This window comes from Sycon ciliatum, chromosome 1, assembly GCF_964019385.1.
Source record: "Sycon ciliatum chromosome 1, ocSycCili1.1, whole genome shotgun sequence".
NCBI classification, from domain to species: Eukaryota; Metazoa; Porifera; class Calcarea; order Leucosolenida; family Sycettidae; genus Sycon; species Sycon ciliatum.
The window spans coordinates 79,219,454-79,235,998 of NC_088643.1; the positions used below are offsets into that span (position 1 = coordinate 79,219,454).

The 16,545-nt window shown below is 48.6% G+C and overlaps 2 protein-coding genes across 3 annotated transcripts in view; one reads left to right on the top strand and one right to left on the bottom strand.

The window, feature by feature from the left end:
• The first annotated feature begins 8,535 nt into the window (after positions 1–8,535).
• LOC135805690 (mucin-5AC-like) lies at positions 8,536–14,282 on the top strand. Of its 2 annotated transcripts, none has more exons than XM_065319775.1 (3): positions 8,536–8,994; positions 10,439–12,886; positions 13,320–14,282. In XM_065319775.1, exons 2-3 carry the CDS (start codon positions 10,493–10,495, stop codon positions 13,395–13,397), a joined length of 2,472 nt encoding a protein of 823 aa, XP_065175847.1. In that variant the 5' UTR covers positions 8,536–8,994; positions 10,439–10,492; the 3' UTR covers positions 13,398–14,282. The 2 variants fall into 2 exon arrangements, with proteins under 2 accessions (XP_065175847.1, XP_065175848.1); XM_065319776.1 differs by having other exon boundaries at positions 8,536–8,985.
• A 1,272-nt stretch (positions 14,283–15,554) lies between these two features.
• The window catches only part of LOC135805691 (EF-hand calcium-binding domain-containing protein 6-like), a 23,004-nt gene continuing 22,013 nt past the window's right edge, over positions 15,555–16,545 (bottom strand). The window contains exon 27 of the mRNA XM_065319777.1: positions 15,555–16,474. Coding sequence (XP_065175849.1) covers positions 16,304–16,474 — 171 coding nt within the window. The 3' untranslated portion in view covers positions 15,555–16,303. The remainder of the gene's footprint in view (positions 16,475–16,545) is intronic.

Consider the following 16,545-nt stretch of genomic DNA (forward strand, 5'->3'; position numbering starts at 1 on the left):
AGATGCGAGCAGCGACTTGCCATATCTAATCATAGACTAATGGCAATAACTTGGTCGGGTCTGCAGACAAAGACAGTTCACGATACTTCTGCGTCTCTCCCGGATTCAAACACCACCATGAACTTGCAATGCAATCGGAAAGAAGCCCAAATCACTTTCCTTGGGTGCTGGCTCTTTTGTCAAGTTTTGAGTTGCTACGTCTGGGCCTGAACAAGCGCGCTGACTTATATTTTATAAACAGGTGTATCATTCCACGGGCTGCAGTGGTCGGGAAAAAGAGGGAGAGCGTTGCTTGATCGTTACCTGTCAGCACAACATGATGCTGACGGAGCAGAGAGGGATGATGACTGACGTTGATCTGACAGGCGCAGCTTGACGCTTTCTGCTGTGTCGTGTCAATTTTCCCCAGCGCCTGGACGTGATCAATCTTGTCTAGCATGCGGCTAAAGACAATGATCCTGTCTGGGATCAGCGCAGTGAAGGGACACTGAACGAACTTCGTAAGGTGCACTATATAGCATTAGCGCTCAGGTACCGTGCGCCAGTTTGCTGACTCCATGCATGATGATGCTGACATTGGACTTTCCCTGGCCTACACAAGACTCTCATTTCGGATTATTCAGTGGTAGCAGATGAGCCGTCAGCAGGTGCGACAAATTGCACTGTGGAATGTCAGGCGACGGACAGACGAGTCTGTGGCCTGTGTAAGGAAGGACTCTACTAAAGAGCACTGCTGCCCGTGTAAGAGAGAATACATACATACATGTACATTGTACTTCCACAAACAAGGCCGGTCTAGTCTACTTCCATGTATTTTCTCTGCTGAGTGCCATGAGCCTGCCAGATTGAAGAATGAAAGCTGCCAATGACATCTGGACGGGATCTGACGCTATTTTGCAGACGTCGACAGAGTATTATTGATGGCCTCTCAAACTTGCTCTTGCACACTGCTCGTGCACTCCTGCATGCATCGTCACTTCCGAGCACTGCTTGTATTGGCAATCATGGAGACTTCGCCTCTACATAGCTGCATGTATGTTTGAACAGCTCCGGGAAAGCTCTGATGCTGCCGATCATGATGTCATGAAGTCTCTGCCCTACAGCCACACTCACACACGCAGGAGTTTCCCTCACCGTCAAAGACCGCCCACCAAGGTGGTGTTCGATCTTGAGTCGATTTGAAACACTCGGCTGACACCAACACTTTTAACGTTTCAGGATCCCATGTATGCATACCCCCTCTCTGTACTAGTGGTGTACACACCTTCCTTCTTGTCTGTCTCATTTTGCCCCGAGATGTTTGTGTCGCATAGTGATCTGACGCTCATCATTCGCTCCCTTGTCACTGAACAGTTCTGTTCTGTCCGCTTGGTTTTGCGAATTCAAATAAAGAAAACAACAACCATCAAGAGTACAAAACCTCTTTGGACCTTGGCTTACATGTATGTAGCCTTGGTGCTACACCGCGGTGGCTGGTTGAACTTTAATGGTGACCCTACATGTATTATGGTTATCTCTCAGAGCAGATGTACAATTATTTTTATTGGGCTTAGCACAGTGTATGGCCGGTATACGTAGTACATGTACACGAACAAGCTCAAGATGATCCTTGATCTCCCAATTGATACACGCGAAACACCGTGGGCAGTGGGCACTGACTGCACCGGCTGGCATGGCGTGGCCGCATGGAATATGCTCCAGGCAACTGAGAGTCTCCCGCGAACCTTCCCTAGTACTAGTAGTACTGACTAAACCTTTCTTCTTGTTGTGTCAATGACTATGTGCCAGTATGTGGACGTTCCCGCTATAGCTTCTGCCATGATCCTGCCCTGCTGGACATTTCCCAGGTATGCCCCCCCCCCCCCGCACACATCATTGCAAAATGTGGTTATCAATATCAGGGTTTTTAGCGTCTTGATTTATAGTTCATGCCCCTGCCCCCCCCCCCCTTCTATGCATCAAGCCATCATCACAGTGCCAGTTGTTTGACTGCAAGTGTAAAGTGTAAAGCCAAAACTACGTCATGTAGATCTACATGTACATGATGTGCGTGGCCTTTTCCGTATGAACAGACTGCAGACGGCAGTCTGTTCATACGGAAAATGCAGATCTCCACGTACACATGTACCGGTACATGTACATTAGGGAGGTTTAGTTCCCACGTAACGGAAACGCGTACGTGGGTGATCCACGTAAAGTGGATGAAGGGCACCCACGTTGCAATGTTGTGTTTAGTCACACGGAACAAACAAAAGCATGAAGCGAAAGGCCCAAACCTGGTCAAAGACGAAACTACCCGGGCCTAAGAAGCTCATCCAATATTTTTATTTCGTGCTTCAGAAACTTCTTCAGCTGAGCACCCTCACAGCTCGCACAATGCGCTCCATTCTGATTTTCACCCACGTTCTGGCGGAACGTGGGTGAGCCTCCATACACGGTATGTCGTGAATCAGAAAACGTCTGTACGTGGGTCACTGAGTATCACGTGGTACACACACGTAAAGTACCCACGGATTACGTGGGACTAAACCTCCCTAATACGTGTTATACCCAGCAGTACGACACGTCTACGGCTGTCACCAGACCTCTAGTCGAGCAGCTCCTTCGACAGGAGGAATCCATCGAGGAAGTTGTTGCTGCCACCAAGGCAGCCAAGGCGGCCCAACGCACAGCTAATCGCCAAGATCAGGCAATGGCCCTCTCCTCCCTCAGGGATACCCTGAGTGACGACCACAGGCGGACTCTGGATCTAGCCGCAGAGAAAGGTGCCTCCAGTTGGCTCACTAGTCGGCCATCTCGCCGGTTCCAGTTTACCATCCACAAGGCTGGCTTCCGGGATGCCCTATGTCTGCGCTACGGCTGGACCCCTCCCCGGTTGCCGTCTCACTGCACCTGTGGAAAGCCCTTCGACACCACCCATGCCCTATCATGTGCCATCGGAGGATTCACTGGGATGCGCCACAACGAGCTCCGGGATCTAACCGCTAATCTGTTGCGTGAGGTTGCGCATGACGTCAGCGTGGAGCCAGAGTTGGAACCCCTCTCTGGTGAAACATTCCCTCTCCGGTCGGCCAACACGGAGGCTCATGCTCGTCTTGATGTGGCAGCACGTGGAGTGTATGGGAGTAGGTTAGAGAGGACAATGTTTGATGTTCGGGTGTTTAACCCTTTTGTCCCCTCCAACCGAAACCTTACTCTCCCGTCTGTCTACAGAAAGCACGAGCAGGAGAAGAGGCGTAAGTATGAACGGCGAGTCCTGGAGGTGGAGCATTCCTCGTTTGTACCCGTGGTTTTTGCAACCACTGGCGGCCAGGGGAAAGCTGCGTCGGCACTCTTTGCCAGGATTGCCAGCAAGCTGTGTGAAAAGCGCCGTGAACCTTTCCCGGTTATGATGGCTTTTGTACGGGCGAAGATCTCCTTTTGCCTTGTTCGAGCAATGGTTGCCAGTCTACGTGGTCACCGTCGGAACCCGCCTCGACATCTGTCTGGTTCGGCTGTGCTGGCAGCTGCTGAATGTGCCCTGGTGCCATAAACGGTGTACATGATACAGTACAGTTTCTTTGGTAATGGTGTTTCATTTAGTTTTGTATTTTCAGTTCGTTTTCTTTGTATTTAACTCCTCATTGTTTTTTTACCAGGCGTGGGCCATCCCCTGACTTCATAGGTGCCAAACATTTTACGTTTTTCATTTCTATTTTGAGAGTTAATAAAAATAATATAACCACGAAAAATACGTGTTATACGTGACGTGTACATGATGTGCATGACATTGTACAACACTAGCCCTTTCCCAAAGATGCCGCCATAATTTTTCGCAACTAAATTACTTATGCTTTTCGCAACCGTGCCAAAACAAGTGCAAGTTGTTGAAATCGCATCCATATTTTCAGAAAAAGCTCAAAAGTTGCCAACAATCGCAACTTAATGGAGAGTTCTAGTGCAAAAACCAGCAAGGAAAGGAGCAGAAATAGCAGAAGTGCAGCGACAGCAAACGTGTATGCCCCTTCCTGCTGTGAACCACCATTTTACACAGTGCCAGTAGCCTGTTGCATGCATCCTACATCATTCCAGTGCACGGAAAAGGGAATGCACATTATCGTAACTACCGTTGATCTACTGTTTCTCTGAAATGAGTTTGAAGGCAGGCGAGAAATGAGCGAGTATGCACTTGTCTGACATGTTGTCCGTGACTTGATCTTTTGACCCCATGGGCCAAGGTTGCAGAAACGTTCGCGAAAATGAAGAAGGTTGCCAAAGTGAGTTGCGACTTCTTCCTAAAAACGAAAAGTTGCGAAAAAAGTGGCGAGCATCTTTGGGAAAGGGCTATAATTATTAGTATAAACACAGTCATAAATGATGTGAAGACTCCAATGCAGTATCACAATCTATAAGAGAAATTGTGGTTACAGTACCACCATCTCTTTTCTACAGCAAACAAACATCACATCATGATTTACATTATGTATGTGGAGACTTTTACACACACTTGAGAGGAATCAAAAGCGTTTCTGCTGTAACTCTAAGTTTCACGGTTTTAACCGATCATCAGACAGCAACTAGACTGTTAAATGCTGCCAACGAGTACTGTCTGTATCCCATTGCCTTGGCTTGGGCCTACCCAAACCAGTTGCCAGTTCGGCGACTGTATTGGTTTACCTCTGCTCTGGTAGTGGTAGCGCAGCGGGGCACGGCCCGCGCCGGTTGGCAGCTACATGTACAGTTTAGCTACTTCGAAGTAGAACTTGAACTCAGTTGAAGAGAGAGGTTCCAGGCTGTCCAGTACTGCAGTTAGTCCTCGGAGTAACAACACATTCTTCAGCCTCTTCTTCTAAGAATTATGTTGTGCATTGTAGCTAGCTATGGCTGCACACCGGTGATACACTAAGTCTTGTACTTCAACTAAATTATTACTTCAAGTAAATGTACATGAATGATCATTGCCGACAGGAAAGCATACACCAGGATATATACATGTACATTGATACAGCTAGCTGAATTGTAAGCTAAGGTCAGTATTACTATTACTCCGAAAGGTTTTAATTTTATGCAGTAGTACTAGTACTAGTAGTAGGTGGCTTCCCGCCGAACGCTTGACACTGTCACTATGGTCACCGTCAGGGGGTAAGAATAACACAGTCGTGTAGTACCATGCTAGTGATGCTACACGTGCCCTGCTAAAATCATAATGAATCATGAATGATTCATGATTCGCTTCCATCATGTGATACAGTCGTAAAAGTATCTTTGTTTTTTTGCTGATTGGCCTCAACTTAAAGGGGAAGTATACCCTAAAATCAAATTTTCACCAGTTGTAGTCTTCTGGGTGCTGAGTCGAATGGTCTTGGTCCGAGGAAGCTGCGACGCTCCCTTCCTACTTGAATCCCAATCGAACTCGCGCACTTCCACCGAAACTGGGTGACTGCGCCCTACTAGATGGGGATTTGTATGCAAAATGTCACTAAAAGCGCCATTTCGTTCTTATAAAAGCACGGATGACCGCGATTGGCCCATATGTTGTAGTCTTTTGGACGCTGAGTCGACTGGTTTTGGTCCGAAAAGGCTGCGATGCAGCGTTCCTCCTTTATTCCCAATCGAACATGGTTGAACAAGCGGTCACGTGCTCCTGCGTACACCAGTCAGCTGGTCACCGTGCCTGCAGGGTACAACTTACTAGCCTATTTGACCTTTTTTGGGTGCAGTCCTGTCACTCGAGTTGAACTCGAGTTGAACCTTGGTGTGAAAGTTGTCGCCTGCTGGCGCGGTGACCAGGTGATTTGGGCACCCAGGAGCACGTGACCGCTTGTTCAACCATGTTCGATTGGGAATAAAGGAGGAACGCTGCATTGCAGCCTTTTCGGACCAAAACCAGTCGACTCAGCGTCCAAAAGACTACAACATATGGGCCAATCGCGGTCATCCGTGCTTTTATAAGAACGAAATGGCGCTTTTAGTGACATTTTGCATACAAATCCCCATCTAGTAGGGCGCAGTCACCCAGTTTCGGTTGAAGTGCGCGAGTTCGATTGGGATTCAAGTAGGAAGGGAGCGTCGCAGCTTCCTCGGACCAAGACCATTCGACTCAGCACCCAGAAGACTACAACTGGTGAAAATTTGATTTTAGGGTATACTTCCCCTTTAAAAGTAACTAATAATTAGACTCGGGTGGAGAGCAAAGGATCAGCTCATGCGATAATGTCCACTATTCGCTACCACCAGTCCACCACCAGTTACTAAACAATCAGCTCATGTGATATCATTGCACGACACTGACCAATGACGTTCTACACGTAACTGGCAATCAGCTCTAGCACATCTTGGATGCGCACTCCAACAGCCTTCCAACTTGGAAGGTTCTAAGTAAAAAAGGTTTGCTCCCCACACCGGAGCTCGCGCTATTCCGCCGACTTTACTTGACACTTGACTGACTCACGACTGCCATCCAGAGCACACGAGAAGTCCATCGAACCTTCGACTCGGCAAACCTGCAAGAAAGCACCACTCCCTGCTCAATACACAGTGTTTCGGGGAATTCACCCCTCATCAGTTGAGCATCAGTTGAGTCGAAGGTTCGATGGACTTCTCGTGTGCTCTGGATGGCAGTCGTGAGTCAGTCAAGTGTCAAGTAAAGTCGGCGGAATAGCGCGAGCTCCGGTGTGGGGAGCAAACCTTTCTTACAAATCATCGCCGAAGTCGCAACCACTACTTCGTACTGTTGTGCCGAGCGCGGGCTTGCGACTAGTTGGTTTGGAGGTGACAGCGTTGCGAATGACCGAGGGTCCTCGACGTCTGTCTCACCGTCCAGGAGCGACACTGACTCACGCTGCTATCTGGTGTTCACGAGGTGTTTATCGCGCTGGAAGCGGAGCGTCTCTGTAAGTTTGTATCCCTGGTGATGTTTGTGCCTGGAGAGCACTATATAAGTGGTGCTCTTCAGGCACAATCTTCCTCAGCCTACTCAAGCTCAACTGATGAGGGGTGAATTCCCCGAAACACTGTGTATTGAGCAGGGAGTGGTGCTTTCTTGCAGGTTTGCCGAGTCGAAGGTTCGATGGACTTCTCGTGTGCTCTGGATGGCAGTCGTGAGTCAGTCAAGTGTCAAGTAAAGTCGGCGGAATAGCGCGAGCTCCGGTGTGGGGAGCAAACCTTTCTTACAAATCATCGCCGAAGTCGCAACCACTACTTCGTACTGTTCTAAGTAAAGTTAAAGAAAATAACATAAGGAGGGGAAGGTGAGCGCAACCAAGATAAGCACGAGCTGAAAGTCTCAGCTGTGAAGGATGTTGGCGGATGTTAATTTAGCATGTCGATGACGATACTGGCAACTTTTTGAGTGGCAAGACCACTGGACAATACGGTCAAACCACTGGCTAACACTAGTAACAGCTTTGTAGTTAGCCAGTTAGTTGTAGAACGTCAGTACCGTCGGTCAGTGTCGTGCAATGTTATCGCATGAGCTGATTGTTTAGTAACTGGTGGTGTTAGTGGACATTATAGCGTGACTTGTAGATCCTTGCCAACCTTGGTCCCTTTTTTCTTTATTAATCCTTGGCTCTCCATCCGAGCCCATTCCTGAGTTTATTGTTCTACAACTAACTGGCTAACAGCTCTAGTTGTCTTGCCAGTGTCGTCATCGACATGCATGAACATCCGCCGACGTCCTTCACAGCTGAGACTTTCTGCTCGTGCTTGTCTTGGTTGCGCTCACCTTCCCCTCCTCATTACATGTTATTTCTATAAGTTAGTCATGCAATTTGTTAGATTGACAGCATGAAACAAGGTGGAGGACACTGCTATAACAAGGTTTATCTAACACTGGTTTGGTTTTTAACCAGTGTTAGGTTATTATTATAATAAGTTAGTACATGTGTAACTAACTTAGAACCTTCCAAGTTGGAAGGCTGTATGAGTTTGTTGTTTGGTTTTATTTTGATTACAATGTAGCTGTGACCAAACGAGCAGAGGTACTCAATTAACAAGGAAGCGAATGAGTCTACCATGACATTGTGTTACCGAGTCTTTTAGTACATGACTAGTGTACTGATGTAGGCGGGCCCGGGTAGATCAGACCGCGTCTCGACTGCGCAAGTAGCGACGTCCGTGCTGAGATATGTCAGGACTCAGGAGCTGCGCTGTTTTCAACACAGACTGTCACCAGGTCACTTGTCAGTGCGTCCTGACTCCGACTCCTGATATGAGGCTGAGCATTGCTGCCAACCGATCACCCAGGATTTTCAGACCTACCGCATACCGTAGAAAGTCGTTTGATTCGATCGGACTTGGGCCGCATGCAGTATCTGAGATCTCGAGACCGCATGACGGTTGACCAGGTTGACGGGGCTAGCTGAGTGCTGGGCATGGGCTGAGCCTGATCCTGGCCCGAGGAGTGCGCACGGTCCGGTCTGTGAATCTTCCGTCCTTTTTATTTGGGCTGTTTGGCTTTGAATAAAATAATATTAATATGCATAGCATGCGCATATGCAGCTACTAGTACTGAGCTAGCTAGCTAGTTTGGATCTACTTTTTGCATGCGGAAAATATAATTTTCTGGATACGCAGGATTACCGGTTGTACTTGTTGTAGCATTGCTACATTTGTTCCGTGTCTGCATGCTGACACGATGTGTGTTGCCGCTGTTGCGACCTACCTGCGACCCGAGCCCTAGGTCCTTCCAGGACCTAGCTAGCTGTAGGAGCCAACGATTAGATTTGTGAGTGCCTTTGTCTTAGTCGATCGTCGAACACGGTGCTCTGAAATCGTTTATGAAAGAGCTGAGTGTACAGTAGCTGCTGACGCTGCGTGCGCGAGGCATTTGTAGTTTGGAAATCTGCCCTGCCCGTGGCTGGTCCATTCTTGCACTGAGCTTGAGTAGGATTTTCCGCGCAGCTGCAGCAGCAGGATCTTGGAACAACTGAGCCAGTGTAGAGGATCAAAGAGCCCTTTCTTTCATTGGACTTCTGCTGGTCCACGTGGAGAAACTTCATGATCGTACGTTAGGTACGTCAATATTCCTCTGTCATCAAGTGTTTGTTGCAATTTGTTCCTGGAGTGATAGATCTTGCGATTTCTTTCGTGTAGTGGGTGGCCGTGTGCCACCTTTTCTGATTGTCCATTGTGCACTCTGCAGTCACTGAGTGTACGTACATGATGGAACTTTCAATGTACTGTTTGTACTGAGTAGATGCAGTCGTTATCATGGTTATTGTTCCTTGCGGCAGGCCAGTGGGTTGAAATGGACGCTCTATGCACTAGATCAGTTATCTGCTAAGCGTGCAGGAACCTGTAAAAGCTTTCAAATTGCGATGGTCCGTGCATGGCAGACATCTACATGTATTTCCATGTAGATCGTGTAATAACATGAATCAGAATGTCAGAAAACTCATGTTGACGTGGGTTGATGGGTCTGGACTATTATTACTGAGGACAATGAAATGTCACGTTTTTTCAAGATGAATTTTTGTTATTTCCCTCATCCTCCCCCCCCCCTCCATCATCATAATGAGCACACATGTCACAAGATAATGACCATTCTGTTGGCATGTTGGAATTCGCTGATGAAGCCAACACTGGCAACAGTGTATGCCACAGTCAAGTGCTGGAATTGACCCCTTCCCAAAACGTAGGGGCCCAGTGTCATCGGGCAGTAGGGTACCCGTGCTACCCGTAATTAGAGCGGGTAGTAGGGTAGCAGTTTGCGCCTAAGAACCCAATAGGGTAGTTCGAGTACGGTATTTTCGCAACGATGCATGCAAAAGCATGGCTCTGTGCTTACTGTACGGTTTCTAAGCACACTCGCTGTACAAACTATGTCGAAAATATCCAATAGGGTACCCGTGCTACCCGGATAGAAATACCCGAACTCGTTACCCGACCAAGCCCCTACCCATTCCAGCCCTACCCAAAAGCGACATTTCGTTGTACAGTCAGACCTCGCTTATCTGGTCCTCTTCTATCCGAATCCCTCGCCATCTGAAAGAAAACTGGTGGCTACCAATTTACAGCATGTGTCATGCATACGTACAGTAAGTGTGTTAGATTATCCGGTTCACTCGCCTATCCGGATATTTTTGCGGAAAACGGATGTGTGCGGCTAAGCGAGGTCTGGCTGTACACGGCCGCTCCCCTCTAAGGCCCAGTTAGAGCAGGGAACTCCGGTATGGGAATAGAACGCATCCCAAGAGTTCTTACAAAATTGAGAAATGAGAATGCACACTGTTTCCGTAGGAACCATTGAATGGCAGGACTCTTTACTGCATGTATCAAGTGAGATAACAGTCTCTGACTCTGAGCCACGACTGTGCAATCATATACTTTGCGCCAAGAGTCATGGATGCTAGGTGATCGTTTGTGTGTGTGTACGTGTGTGTGTGTGGGTGTGCGCGCGTGGGTGTGCGCGCGTGCGTGCCATTGTCTGCCTATCTGTTGCTGTTCCACCATGCAGCGAGTACATGTTGTGGCATTTCTGCTGGCGTGGCCGTGACCCTAGCTGCTAGTGATGGCGGACACCAAGCCGTCGTTCATGTCGCGACTGCGCATGCCGAGCAGGGTGGGTCGTGCTCCAGCGCCAGCGGTGGTGCCCAGCCTGCCTCCAGCACTAGTAGCAGCCACGGCAAGACCAGTGCAGCAGTGTGCTGAGACTGTCACCAGTACAACCAGCAGTACCACATCTCAACAACAGCAAAGCACTCTCATGGCTCCCACTGCGGTGGCGGTGGCAGCCCGACCGAGGGCTGTATCGAATGGTGCTGTGCAACACTCTGCCAGGTCAGTTTCTCCAGCGCACAAGGAAATGCAACAGCACCCGGGAATGCTCAAATCGACTGGTATGTCTGCAACAAGTGCCAGTGCATCAACCCCTGGCAGATTATCAACTCCGCAGTCTACCAAGTCTATGTTCCATTCGTCATCTGTGATTAGAAAGCCAGCACCTAATACAACCCTTAGACATCCAGCAGCCGGTGCAACTCCATCTGGGATCAAGCCAGCAGGAAACACGTTAGCATTGGCGGCACAGTCGAGGAACGTGCAAACGCCATCCAATTGTAAAACATCAGGTCCAGCTGTTACCCCGGCACCAGCGTCTTTACGACCGAAGCCAGCTTCACATACGCCCGGGAGGCCACCCCCACAGTCTGTCGCCACCAGTACAGCACCCGCAACAATAGGTACTGGCTCTGCATCAACCAGCAAACTACAGAATTCATCAAGCAGATCTGCTGCTGCTTCTGCTACAAGTTCACCCAGTGCAAAGTTGCCCATGTCTCCATCAGGCGTAAGCAGACCTATTGGCAAAGGGGTGGCCGCAGTTCCTGTTGCCAAGAAGAGCAATACGCTAGATTCCAAGAAACCCACTAGGTCGGCTTCTCTCAAAGGTCCGAGCAGAGAAGCGTCCTCCGACAGTGAACCTATCAAACACAACAGTCCATCCAGTATGCAGACGCTAAAGAACCGTGCAAAGTCCCTTAAGTTGCCTGGACGTAAAGCAGCCTCTCCGGTGTCTTCCAAACTCACATCATCGAATACTTCACATGTGAATGCAGCTCCAGGCCGGCCACATTCATCAGCTAGTAATGAGAGTACTGGCAGCACCGGCAGCACCGGCGTACCATCAGCACAGCAAACACCCACACAAAACACTGCAGCTAAGAAAGCCGCCGCCGCACCCTCTGCTAAGTCAAAGACGCCGCGAGCTGGATTCGGCTTTGGCCCTCGTCCACAGGTGGTAGCAACTACACCAGGTAGTCTGTCTGTAAAGGAGAGGTCATCTGATACTGGCGGACCCGCCAAGGGTAAGATCCAGCTCTTGAGCTACGACCACAGCCCTTCACGAAAGATAGCTGCTGTTACGAGTCCTCAAGTGGATCCCTTACATCAGGATACGGAAAGCCCTTGTGAGCAGCTGCCTTTCATACCGGGCAGTTGTCCTCCAGCAATCTCCAGTGCTTTGGAGGAGACAGCGCTAGAAGACGAGCTAGCTGAATCTACACCGCGCGGCTATCAAGTAAGTCCAACATCTGAGACAGCAGAGGTACCTGTTACCCCTGAGCCTGTGGTTGTAGACGAGAAGCAAGGTCAGCGGCCAGAGCTGTCTCTCAACGGAAATACTCTGACGCAAATCATTCCGCAAACCCCAGAGCAGGCGCCGTTATCCGCCAGTACAAAGAAGAAGCTATCATTCTCCCCATCGACGGAGTTCCCCACTGGTCTCACAGACGCGTCTCCCACACTCCCTGACCCAGGAGTGCATATAGAGGAATCACAGCTGAACACTAGCTTCAACTGCATTGCACCCATGTCGCTCCTGGGACCAGATGCCTTGTCCAATTTTCATGGCAGCAGCCTTGGCAGCATTCCTACACCATCACAGGGAACAGGTGGACGGAGCTCTGCACGAGTTGCCGCACAGCGCACAGAGAGCGTTCCATACAGGCTCGAGGGGCGCAGGCGATCGGGCTCAGCCGGTGATTGTATTCTACTGTCCACCCGCAGTCCGTCACCGCCATCATCACCAACAATGGAACAACAGAGCACGATGCGTATGAAATCACCGTCGCAGTCATCGCTTCCACGCGCGGACTCTAGCCAGGACGTGTCCACGGCAATGGCGTTAGGCTCCAGTCCAAAGCAAACGTCGTCCAGTTACTTTCGACACTCTGTTGCCATGGCGCACCGCACCCCAACGGCATCGCTGAAGGAGTCCAGACTGAATGCTCTTAGCGGCTCAACACCATCACTCTCTCGTCTCGGTGTGTCCAAGCTGAAAGGACCCCGCACACCAGCAGGGCCCTATGTTGTCCTGGACATTGAAACCTACCGTCAGATGCAGAGTGAAATCAAGAATCTCAAGTCGCTGCTCTTACAGCTCAAGAGGGAACTGCAGCAGGATGAGGTTAGCAATGTGCATGTCACTGCATGTTTGCTACATGCCGTTCCTGCTTTGGTTCTGCTGGTACAACATCCTACTGTGGTGTGAACTATCCGCTGGTGACTCCAATATCATAGCACTACCCTGCATGTACATTGTGAATGCGCAACCTGGCTATTAGAACTGCACCGGGCCGCCGCCATGTGCATGTACTGGGCTGTGCACTCTTGCTGTGTTTGTGAGTGTTTTATATCATAGGCGTTCCGTGTGTTCAGCCTTCAGGTGTGTTTGTACCAATGAGTAGTAAATTTACACCAGTGTTGTACTACTCCCTGGTTTGCATGTGTCTGAACTACTTATCTTTTAAAAGTAATTAATTTTATAATTCTCTATATGCGTGTGCATGTGTGTGCATGTGTGTGCATGTGTATGTGTGTGTTTTTGTGTACTTGTACAGGTTGGCGGGATGGGAATACCACATCATGGTGGCGTTACAGCTGACGACACGACTAATGTGGCCGTGAACAGCCTCTAGCCACACAATCCGAGACCAACGGTGAAAAACGATAGGATTCGTTACTAGTCTCATGGGGTTGAAGAGAGAAACAATAGGAATGTTGATTTTTCGAACACAGTCATATTTTTCAATTTCGCACCGGCGTGCATATCTGTGCATCCTTGATTGTACGTCCATCATGCGTCCATCATTCACTTTGGAATGGGTTGCTGGCATGTATTTCCTGCGTCCTGTGCATTGTCCGGCTTTTCCAGAAGCGATCACTCATCGTACGCAGACCTCGCTCTTCTGCCACTCTCCCACCCACTCACCACCCACCCACCACCCACCGACGTTGAAAAGTATTTATAGGCGTTGATGGTTTTTTATTGCAACAGTCCCTGCATCGTGCCCCCGTGATGGCATTGCTTCAGCGTCTGCTGCTTTGCCTCCAGTCTATTCCTATTTAAAAGTCATCTCTGAAGAGGGACTTGTGCTGCATCCTAGTGCTATGCTGCGCCGGGCGTCGTCTAATGAGTTAGCCCGGCAGTTTGTTCTGCAGCTGCGAGATCTGACATATTTACCTTGCTCAAAACAATTGATCGGATGCCTGTAAGATTCTGCTGTTTTGCTATGCTAGTTGCTTAGCTAGGGACTCTTACTACTTCGAAGTAGACTAGTTTTAGAGTGTGTACTTGTTTGATGAAGTACTAGTACATACTGCTGCGTCTCAGTCTTCTAGGCTTCTAGCAATCTCTTTTTTTCTTTTATAGGGCCATGGATATTATCTCTTGTCCACTTGGAAATGATACAATACATGTATGTGGAAGTATTTCATCATTCGGCACACCTGCAAGAGAGTATGATCTCCTAAACTTATGGCCATTGTCCTGAGCTAGAAAGGTGACATACTAGTACCCATTATTTTGTAATTGTGTGCCTGCAAGTTGGGTGTGCTGACTGCCAATGCGCACATGCATGAAGTACTGTATTTTCCGAAGTACAAGCCGCACCTGGATTTTCGTCACGAAATTTAATACAGACATCTTCCCTGTTCATCACTGTTATTTGACCATCGTGATACAGTTGAACATCGATTATCCGACCACCTCTGGGCAGACAACTGTCAGGCGGTGTTCAGATAAGGCAAATGTTCCGGATAAGAAAACACACTGTAAATACATGTACATGTACATTGTAAATAGAATAGAGTGCTACTTTTCAAAATTTTCGTATTTTTTGAATGGCTCACTACATGCACAGTGCGTACTCTATGGCACGTGCGCCCAAAAAAACTGTTACGGATAATCGAATGGTCGGATAGTCGATGTGCGGATAATCGATGTTCAACTGTACTTGCAAACTCCTCACTAAAGCGCACACTGCAGGCACTCCCCCGTGGTCTGTAGTTCACTGTGCTCTGCATGTGCATGGCTTATGCTAGCATAGCGTAGAATAAGATGTATGGGTACAGTCGCTAGTGAAGAAATCATTGTATTTGTACAGTTGGGTACTTGTTAACTGTACTCCAGTACATGAGTTTTAGAAAAACGTTGTCCGAACATGCAAACACCACCCACCAGCACCATGTACGCCCATCGCAAGAACACCCCCCACCACCACACACACACACACATACACCAACACGCAGATGGACATGTTCGAGTGGGCCTAACTGAGCACCTGCATTAGGCCCAGACAGATCCTGCCGGCAATTCTTTCGGCAAAATATCGAAGAATTGAGAGAGCGGAAATTGCCGGCAAAATCGGAGCAAAATATCGAGATGTTGGGTAAAATTGATGCCTGATACTTGGATTTCCTTGATTCTTACGGTGACCGTTCAGCAGGATACACTGCCCTAGATCTAGGACGAGATCATATCATCGAAATATCACTAGGATTCACTGTGGATCGACATCATTTTTGGAAGAACTCAGGGACACGTGCGTGGAAACCCGTGACGGGCCGTGTTGAGAAACCGACCCCTCGATTTTTATGAAATGTTGTGCGGGATTGTACGGGACGTGGATAAAATACACGTTTTTCCGGAGCAAAATGGAGCAAAATATCGAGTTGCTTGTGCCAGGCTCAGCAAAATATCGGAGATTTCGCAGCAACATTTTGCGGCAACATATCGAGGCGAGCGGAGCAGAATCTGTCTGGGCCTAACCTGCATACACATGTACACACCTACATGTGTGGGCCATAGTTGACAGAGACGTTTCAGCTGTACATGTATAAGAAGAAAACAATCGCATATTTGAGCTGGGCAACCACAACATAGTTAGTATGGTAATCATGGGTAACTGCATGAATAAGCATGGACACGACATAGGTAACTACATGAATAAGCATGGACACGACATACCTTAATCCATGAAACAGTCCAAAATTGAAGCAATACCAAGCATACGAGCGTACAAAGAAGGCTCTACTGCTGCCTGTACGGCTCTAGCAAAACCTGCAATACACGAATACACTGGTAGCAGCTAGCAAGGCATAATGATGATCAACATAGCTAACTTACGTGACAAGAGAGCTCCAGTACTGGTAACATCAAGCTAGGACAACTATCAGTTAGTTGAACACTAATTGTGCAAAAGCCCATTGTAGAGTTTACTATTGTCCTTTGTGCATCTCAAAGTATACTAAGCAAACCGTATTCTGAATTGAATTCTCACCTCACTATACTGGTACTTTCAATGGCAGCATGTGCTTGAAGCATTGCATACACATACAGTACACACAATGCAGATAAAGAGATCTATTTTTGTACAATGTTCGATATCGGACTCGCAGCCGCCCACACTTTTCATGCAGAAGTGCCCGGCCGACTGAGCCCATCAGCACTGATTGTTTCAACAACGAATGTTGACTTCAACACTCCACAGCAGTAGACTACTTGCTACACGACTGCTGCACCAAATCGTCCGCTCCAAGCCAACTAGTGAACTCCATGTATGACATCAGCCAGCTGGTTCAGGGTGTGAGCAAAGGCCAGGTAGTTGAAGTCTCTCCGGCCGCCGACGTCCATACGGAATCGCCGCAACAGCAAGTCCCACCACGTCGGGGCAGTGCAGCCCGCCAAACCAAGCTGATTCATGACACGGAAAAACTGAACGGAGCACACACACCATCCGCAGCAAGTTAACATGGCGGCAAGCACTCGGTGTGTTAGACTCAGCT